Source organism: Oncorhynchus mykiss, chromosome 9, assembly GCF_057628025.1.
Source record: "Oncorhynchus mykiss isolate SJ-2025 chromosome 9, ASM5762802v1, whole genome shotgun sequence".
NCBI classification, from domain to species: Eukaryota; Metazoa; Chordata; class Actinopteri; order Salmoniformes; family Salmonidae; genus Oncorhynchus; species Oncorhynchus mykiss.
The window spans coordinates 53486555-53496403 of NC_143030.1; the positions used below are offsets into that span (position 1 = coordinate 53486555).

Sequence of the window (9849 nt, forward strand, 5' to 3'; positions counted from 1 at the left end):
GTTGTTTCCTTCTCTCTCCATCTGAGAAAACAGTATAATATTATGGGCTGCTTGTCCTCAACCTAATTTCTGCTTTAGTGTTCCTGTGGTAGTGTCTAGTTTGGCCTTAAGTGACTATTGTGAGATGTGCCATTGCCTTGGTGGTCCTGACACATTCAACACTAACAAAGGAATTTCTACTCCAAAATGGTCCACCGTATTCAATGTATAAAACACAACAAAAATATTAAATCAATCCTTGTACCTTTGTTTTCACTCCCTAAAGTCAGTCCCAAAATTGCAGAGAATATTAGCATTTTCTGTAGAAAACTATTAAAAAGTCTAGGAGTGAAGATGGATGGCAAACAAGTTAAAGATCATGTATGGCCGGACGCTCTGAGCAGCTTTACTACAGGCAAGGGACACTATTAAATTAACATTTGTGTGAATGTTCTCCTATGGGAACAAGTCATGAATTTTTTAGAGTTTCTCAATGAATGTCTTCTGGCCTTTCCCCTTATCCCTCCCAAAGCACCAAAATAAAATGTCAGTGTCCTCTCCATGTTCCAAATTGGTCGCTGCATGTAATTTAAGACATTACATTGGAATCGTAAGACATAGAAACAGACAATACACCATGGAGTTCCTTGTTTTTTCTCTAAAATCAAATCAAATTTTATTGGTCACATAAGAGAATTAGCAGATGTTATTGCAGGTGTAGGAAAATGATTGTGTTTCTAGCTCCAACAGTGCAGTAATAGCTAACAATTTCACAACACATCTAAAGTAAAGGAATGGAATTAAGAATACATAAATACTTGGACGAGCAATGTCGGAGCGGCATAGACTAAAATGAAGTAGAATAGAATACAGTATATACACATATGAGCTGAATAATGCAAAATATGTAAACATATAACATATAACGCAAAAAAAAAATGTACTTACAAATACACAATGCAAAGACGAAATTTAAGACCGTTTGAAGAGACTTTACACCAAATATCGTAACATTTTAAAGTAAATGTTACTAAGCGATGATACCATTTTAATTATTATTTAACCGACTTTAACCCAGTTTCAGCCGATAGTATTTTACAGTTCCAACACGTTTCTGCCGTCCTTCTACCGTTACACAGGTGTTCGCTGCGCGCTAGCTCTCGAAAACCCAGTTAGCTTTGACCATGGCTGGCTGTGTGAACTCCAATTCCGACACTGTCTTAGAAAAGACAACAATCATCGCTGCGAAAAGCTTTTTGAAACATTTGTCCCTTATCTTCCATATGAGCGAGAAATAATCTTGAAATAAAAAAAATACACTTACTGTAACGTTAGACTTACGCAGAACCACACGTTGTGTGCCTCCAGTTGACCAACTACACTTCCCCCCCAGATCAAAGTCTACATTGAGACCGAAGGGAGCAAGGGTCTTTAAATTAAAGATCCAGGCAGCCTCTCGTTTTAACAATAAATCGTAGAGGTCACCCCCTCTCCTAGGGAGGGTGACATGTTCGATGCCAATATAGCGTAGGGACGAAATAGAGTGATGTGCTTCCAAAAAGTGGGACGCAACTGGGTAAATTGAGTTTTTGGACCTAATGGTGCTTCGATGCTCCGAGATTCGTACTTTTAATTCGTTATTTGTTTTACCCACATTTTTACCACAAGGACAAGTTATAAGATAAATAACTGCATTAGTGGAGCACGTGATAACACCTTTGATTGGGATCTGTTTCCCTGTTTGGGGGTGTTTGAAGGATCTACCATTGCATTGAGCACAGCCATTACACTTGTAGTTTCCATCCAGTTGGGGCGCAAATAGACGTTGTGCAGGGATATCTTGGGGTGGTAAATCAGAGTTTACCAATTGATCTCAGATTTCTGCCTCGCGAGAATATGTCCAAAGGAGAGTCCGAAAACACATTACCAATACTGTCATCGGATCTTAGAATGTGCCAATGTTTGTGAACGATTCCTTTAATTTGCTCAGAGCACTTAGAATAGCGGGTAGTTAGAACGCAAGAATGCTTCTTTTTGAGAGACTGACCTTGAAAATGGTCATGTTTTGAATTTGCTCAATGGCAGTATTAATCTGACCATTTTTGTATTGTCTCCTTTGCCATTTGTAAATCCACTCACGACTCGTAGCTGCATAGTCCGTTTGTTTGTGTTGTTGGTATTGCTTTGTGTTGTTGGCTAGCTTAATGTTCTGGACGGTAGCGAGCTAGTACTCACTCGAGTGACTGCTAGCATCGTCATGGAAAGGGGCATGACTGAAGACATACAATATTATGTTATTCTAAGTAGTGAGAACACTAGGAAGCAGACTATTTTGAAAAGTAATCTTTAGACATGTGGTACTTATCTTAAATGTAGTTTTGTAATTTACTAAAACAAATTGCGTTTGAAAAAGGTCAAGTTTTCGCTGTGAGCCAATGGGGTAACCTAGGTAACCACAGGTTGTTTCCCCCACAGGTGAACAGGGTTGCGACATTCTATCTAATACCGACAGGGTCTATACTACACTGCTCAAAAAAATAAAGGGAACACTAAAATAACACATCCTAGATCTGAATGAATGAAATATTCTTATTAAATACTTTTTTCTTTACATAGTTGAATGTGCTGACAACAAAATCACACAAAAATGATCAATGGAAATCAAATTTATCAACCCATGGAGGTCTGGATTTGGAGTCACACTCAAAATTAAAGTGGAAAACCACACTACAGGCTGATCCAACTTTGATGGAATGTCCTTAAAACAAGTCAAAATGAGGCTCAGTAGTGTGTGTGGCCTCCACGTGCCTGTATGACCTCCCTACAACGCCTGGGCATGCTCCTGATGAGGTGGCGGATGGTCTCCTGAGGGATCTCCTCCCAGACCTGGACTAAGGCATCCGCCAACTCCTGGACAGTCTGTGGTGCAACGTGGCGTTGGTGGATGGAGCGAGACATGATGTCCCAGATGTGCTCAATTGGATTCAGGTCTGGGGAACGGGCGGGCCAGTCCATAGCATCAATGCCTTCCTCTTGCAGGAACTGCTGACACACTCCAGCCGCATGAGGTCTAGCATTGTCTTGCATTAGGAGGAACCCAGGGCCAACCGCACCAGCATATGGTCTCACAAGGGGTCTGAGGATCTCATCTCGGTACCTAATGGCAGTCAGGCTAACTCTGGCGAGCACATGGAGGGCTGTGCGTCTCCCCAAAGAAATGCCACCCCACACCATGACTGACCCACCGCCAAACCGGTCATGCTGGAGGATGTTGCAGGCAGCAGAACGTTCTCCACGGTGTCTCCAGACTCTGTCACGTCTGTCACATGTGCTCAGTGTGAACCTGCTTTCATCTGTGAAGAGCACAGGGCGCCAGTGGCGAATTTGCCAATCTTGGTGTTCTCTGGCAAATGCCAAACGTCCTGCACGGTGTTGGGCTGTAAGCACAACCCCCACCTGTGGACGTCGGGCCCTCATACCACCCTCATGGAGTCTGTTTCTGACCGTTTGAACAGACACATGCACATTTGTGGCATGCTGGAGGTCATTTTGCAGGGCTCTGGCAGTGCTCCTCCTGCCCCTCCTTGCACAAAGGCGCAGGTAGTGGTCCTGCTGCTGGGTTGTTGCCCTCCTACGGCCTCCTCCACGTCTCCTGATGTACTGGCCTGTCTCCTGGTAGCGCCTCCATGCTCTGGACACTACGCTGACAGACACAGCAAACCTTCTTGCCACAGCTCGCATTGATGTGCCATCCTGGATGAGCTGCACTACCTGAGCCACTTGTGTGGGTTGTAGACTCTGTCTCATGCTACCACTAGAGTGAAAGCACCGCCAGCATTCAAAAGTGACCAAAACATCAGCCAGGAAGCATAGGAACCGAGAAGTGGTCTGTGGTCACCACCTGCAGAACCACTCCTTTATTGGGGGTGTCTTGCTAATTGCCTATAATTTCCACCTGTTGTCTATTTCATTTGCACAACAGCATGTGACATTTATTGTCAATCAGTGTTGCTTCCTAAGTGGACAGTTTGATTTCACAGAAGTGTGATTGACTTGGAGTTACATTGTGTTGTTTAAGTGTTCCCTTTATTTTTTTGAGTAGTGTATTTAGCCTCGGAAGGACGTGGCCCATTATTTACCTTGTTACCTGGCAATAACCACAATGGTGTGTCAAACAATGCTCATGAATATAAACTCCCCGCCCACTCAGCCTGTTCTTTCAGGCTTCCTGATAGTGCGATGGTGGAAAATGTACGATTTATTCAATTCTGAGCATTTTAATAGTATAAAAATTTGATGGGTGATGTTTTGGTCATGCATTTTTTATTTATTGGAAAGTAGGACGGGCTCCTAACCAATTGTGCTATTTTATCGACCACATAGATAGTGTAACGACCCTGGGTTTATAAGCGCGGAAATCGACTGCTGTTTGAGCATGCTTTTGCGGCACAGTCGATAGCGCGCCGGACCTCGGGCTCGAAGGTCGAGGGTTCGAGACCTGCTCCCTGCTGTTTCTTTACAATAATATACAGTTGGCTGGTTTTTCTGTGCATCGGCAAGACAGAACAGCTACCTCCGGTAAGACAAGGGGTGGCAGACTGTGTCTATTTGTCCATTACAGCTGATGCGCAAAATCAAATACTAAGGAAGTCTCAAGGTTTTGCTCACCTGAGGTAGAGTATCTCATGATAAGCTGTAGACAACACTATTTACCAAGATAATTTTCATCTATATGCTGGCACTAAGACCACACCCTAGACCCACAGCCAAAAGCAAACAAGAAAATGCTAGTGACTAGGAACTTTAATGCAGGGAAACTTAAATCCGTTTTACCTCATTTTTACCAGTGTGTTACATGTGAAAAAGAGAGAAAAAAAACTTTAGACCACCTTTACTCCACACGCAGAGACACATACAAAGCTCTCCCTTGCCCTCCATTTGGCAAATCTGACCATAATTATATCTTCCTGATTCCTGCTTACAAGCAAAATCTAAAGCAGGAAGTACCAGTGACTTGCTGAATAAGTAAGTGGTCAGATGACGCAGATGCTAAGCTACAGGACTGTTTTGCTACCACAGACTGGAATAAGTTCTGGGACTCATCTGATGGCACTGAGGAGTATACCACATCAGTCACCGGCTTCATCAATAAGTGCATCGATGACGAAGTCCCCACAGTGACCATACCCCAACCAGAAGCCATGGATTACAGGCAACATCCGCACGGAGCAAAAGGGTACAGCTGCCGCTTTCAAGGACCAGGACTCTAACCCAGACGCTTATAAGAAATCCTGCTATGCCCTTAGACAAACCATCAAACAGGCAAAGCGTAAATACAGGTCTAAGATTGAATCCTACTACACCGGCGGATGTGGCAGGGCTTGCAAACTATTAAGGACTACAAAGGGAAGCCCAGCCACGAGCTGCCAGTGACACAAGCCTACCAGACGAGCTAAATTACTTCCATGCGTGCTTCAATGCAAGCAACACTGAAGCATGCATGAGAGCACCAGCTGTTCCGGACGACTGTGTGATCATGCTCGCCATAGCCAATAAACTGGTCAACATTCACAAGGCCGCAGGGCCGGATGGATTACCAGGACGTGTACACCGAGCATGCGCTGACCAACTGGCAAGTGTCTGTAATACCTACATGTTTCAAGCAGAACACCATAGTCATTGTGCACAAAAACACCAAGGTAACCTGCCTAAATGACTACAGACCGGTAGCACTCACGTCTGTAGCCATGAAGTGCTTTGAAAGGCTGGTCATGGCTCACATCAACACCATCATCCCAGAAACCCTAGACCCACTCCAATTTGCATACTGCCCCAACAGATCCACAGATGACACAATCTCTACTGCACTCAACACTGCCCTTTCCCACCTGGACAAAAGGAACACCTACGTGAGAATGCTGTTCATTGACTACAGCTCAGTGTTCAACAACATAGTGTCCTCAAAACTCATCACGACGCTAAGGACCCTGGGACTAAACACCTCCCTCTGCAACTGGATCCTGGACTTCCTGACAGGCCACCCCCAGGTGGTAAGAGTAGGCAACAACACATCTGCCACGCTAATCCTCAACACAGGGGTCCCCTCTGGGGTGCGTGCTCAGTCCCCTCCTCCTGTGTTGGAGTCGTGGCCAAACACCATCATTAAGTTTGCCTACTACCGTTGTGTTGTCAGCAATCACTGACATCGATAAGCCTATAGGGAGGAAGTCAGAGACCTGGAAGTGTGGTGCCAGGACAACAACTTCTCCCTCAACGTGATCAAGACAAAGGAGATGATCGTGGACTAAAGGAAAAGGAGGGATTAGCACGCCCCTTTCTCATCGACAGGGCTGTAGTGGAGCAGGTTGAGAGCTTCAAGTTCCTTGGTGTTTACGCTGCTGCTACTTGATGTTTATTATCTAGGCAAAGTCACTTTACCCCTACCTACATGTACATATTACCTCGACTAACCTCTATCCCTGCACATTGACTCTGTACAGGTACCCCCTTTATATAGCCTCGGCATTGTTATCTTATTGTTGCTCTTTTATTTTTTACTTTGTTTATTTATGTGACAAATAACATTTTATTTTATTTTACTGTGCGGGACCTTTAATCCACTCAAACATCAGTAATACAAAACACAAACAAAAAACGCTCAGTCCTTCAAAATACACTCAGAGCCCTACTCAGATCTGGTGACATGAGAGGACGGAACTGCTGCTCCAGTCAGCAAGCCATACGTCCTTCATTCCCAAGAAGCGTTCAGCTGCAGATACAATGATTATTGATCTTTCCACTCCTGCAGTGCGGGTTATCGACATAGCAATAAATGCCAAACGATCTACTTTCTTCACAACACGGGTATCTGGATCCTGTATCTTGTGAACGGCACCCATATCACTAGACTGTGGTGTCTCCAGGACAACCAAACCACTAGAACATCTCTTATCCTAGCCATCTCTGCCTCCTTCACCCTTACAGAACATTCAGAGAAGTCATGTGCATGCTTCCCACCACAATTGCGACATCCAACGTCATCATCTTCCGCAGGAAAAATAATCAGTCAAGCCATGCTCTCTGCAAACACTTGACACAATGTCATGCCCAAATGGTTTGCAGTTGGAACACTGCAGTAACCTGGGGACAAATGCCCTCACATGGTAACTTACATATCCCATCTTGACATGTGTAGGGAGCGGCTCCACATCAAAAACTGTAACACAGACCTGCTCTTTATCTTCTTTTCATTGAACATAATCGTCAAGCCCCAACTACTTCAGAAATGTTCATTCTTCTCAGCCCGAACTTCCACAAATACTCCAGAAATAACACCCTTGATCGGTGCCCTGCTCTGAAAATCGAAAGCAGTCACGTCTTTCTCCTTGATTCTGTGAGGCGCAATACACGCTCTGTTTGTTTTACCAAAGAAATCTACAAAATTCAACTCCTGGTCCCCCTCACAGATTCCACAGAACCCATCACTTTCTTCACCATCTTGGCAACATCAAAGCAGATCTCCCAGGTACATCTTCCCATCCTCAAACTGCACTCCTACTACAAAACTGGTAAGTAGTTGTGACATGAGGAGTATGCTAACTAGACAGCGTTTTAACTGGGATTTTAGCTCTCTTTATCCATGCTTTAGCGACTGTAGTCCATCCAGTATTTTCAGCACCCTCATTGTCATCTTTGCTAGCGCCATCAAATTCTAAGTCAGTATCCACTTCTGCCGTTCTCTCTCACACTGACAGATCCCAACATCTACCGTTGGAGTCATGAAACCCACAATAACATCTGCTAAATAGGTGTATGTGACCAATAACATTTCATTTTAATTGATTTGAGAAGGGTTAGCCTTGCACAGGTGAGAGTGATTAGTCAATCAGTGCATACTCTATAAACAGGTGTCAGAAGAAATTCTTAATCACTTTCTGAAGGTGAGTGTGTGGGCTGTAACTCAGTAGCCCATGGATTTGACTTGTTCTGTGATTGCAAGTTAGTCTTTGAAGTCCCTAAAGAAACTAGGCCTTTTCATCTCAACCTTTGTTTTTACGGCATTACGCAGAGAGGGAAGGTCCGGGTTATTGTTAAAGTACCTGGTCACTTTTGTACTGATCAGTTACGTGGAGACATATTTTATTGAGGGATAAATATTCTGTCTCTTCCTCACCTGTCTTTCAGATGCTTCACCTGACAAAAGGATGTGTGGGGTGCTTGCTTTCCAGGCGAGCAGTTTTGGCACTGACCAACAGTGGTGCAAGGATGTCAAGCCATGACCACCACGGTAATCATTGACGTTGAACTGCATGCATAATTGTCTGCTGGAAAAATTGATTGAATACATTTGAAAAAATATATTACGTCATTACACAGCCCAGTTCAGGTCTCTCCAAACCTGTCCCTGGAGAGCTACCCTGGTGTAAGTTTTCACTCCAACCCCAGTTGTAACAAACTTGATAAAGTTTATCAATCTGCTAATTATTAGAATCAGGTGTGCTCGATTAGGGTTGGTGAGCCTTGGTTTTGTGTAGACCTTTTAATTCAAGCTAGGCACATTTGAAATGGCATGGCTTGCTGTGCCATTGCATTTACGATCAGCAGATGGTGGTGTTGACTTTCAAGTACTGAATGGTGCTACAAGCACAAATACCTGTGGTCTTCACCGCAAACTCTCCCACACGTACTTTATATCAACGATGTGTCCCATCTCCTGTACTGTAGAGGTCTCCAACAACTTGGACATGTCCCAGCCAATGTACTCGGATCGTCTGGATATCCCTCTGCCAGACAGACCATGGAAGGATGTCCTCGACTCTACGGATAAGAACCTGAAACAGAAGGAGAAGGGTCCCTGGACTGCGCTGTCCAAGGAGGAGAAAATTGCCTGTAAGCCCCTCATTCCTTATGTCAGAGCCTTTAATCCTGCTATTCTTAATATTTCTCCTTCTGTATCCCAGTGTACAGGCTGAAGTTCAACCTCACCTATCCTGAGATGAAGAGGCCGTCCCATGAGTGGAAAACTGTGATTGGTGGGATGTTCATAGTCTTTGGCATCACTGGTCTGGTGGTCTTTTGGCAGTGCCACTATGGTAAGACTTAATTAAAGGGTATTAACATTTGGCGCATGCTCTCCAGATGCCTCATTCCTTCAACCTTATGCCATGTCTAAACTATTTTATGCTACTGCATTTCTCATGGTTGATTGTGAAACTTCCTCAAGCCATTATCACATGGATGGGCAATTGTTCAGTCCTTAAACTTGCTGTTCTTTTTCTCCTTTGTGCGTCCCACAGTGTACCCACCCCAACCTCCTACCTTTGATGAGGAGTGGCAGGCTAAGCAGCTCCAGAGAATGCTGGATATGCGGACCAACCCAGTCGAGGGCCTCTCTTCCCAGTGGGACTACAAGAACAAACAATGGAAGTAAAGGAAGGGAATAGACCGCTGCTGGAAGGAGGAATGGTTCAACTTGACACCTTGAGCCTCTGTTCAGCTGCCATAATGGCAATCCATCCATTCTCTTACGGTTTAAGTAATAAATGACTAAACTAGTTTCCTTCTCTCTCCATCTGAGAAAATAACAGTATATTATGGGCTGCTTGTCCTCAACCTAATTTATGCTTTAGTGTTCCTGTGGTCGTCTGTCTGTTTTGGCCGTAAGTGAATGTGTCAGGACCAACAACAAAAAAACAGCCTACATTTGTTTTATCCCCTTGCTGAAACTCGAGGAATTTCTACTCAAATGGTCAACTGTTCAAAGTATCACTGTGTACACATCAAATCCTTGTGCCTTTGTTTTCCTTTCCTAATATCAGTTAACATTGCAAAGAATGTTAGTTTTGTAGAAATAAAGTCAGTGTTCTCCAT

The 9849-nt window shown here is 44.1% G+C and overlaps 1 protein-coding gene across 1 annotated transcript; it reads left to right on the top strand.

The window, feature by feature from the left end:
• The first annotated feature begins 7927 nt into the window (after positions 1 to 7927).
• Positions 7928 to 9849, top strand: LOC110532258 (cytochrome c oxidase subunit 4 isoform 2, mitochondrial). The gene is made up of 5 exons (XM_021615993.3): positions 7928 to 8056; positions 8164 to 8266; positions 8704 to 8868; positions 8940 to 9071; positions 9276 to 9849. Exons 2-5 carry the CDS (start codon positions 8164 to 8166, stop codon positions 9407 to 9409), a joined length of 534 nt encoding a protein of 177 aa, XP_021471668.2. The 5' UTR covers positions 7928 to 8056; the 3' UTR covers positions 9410 to 9849.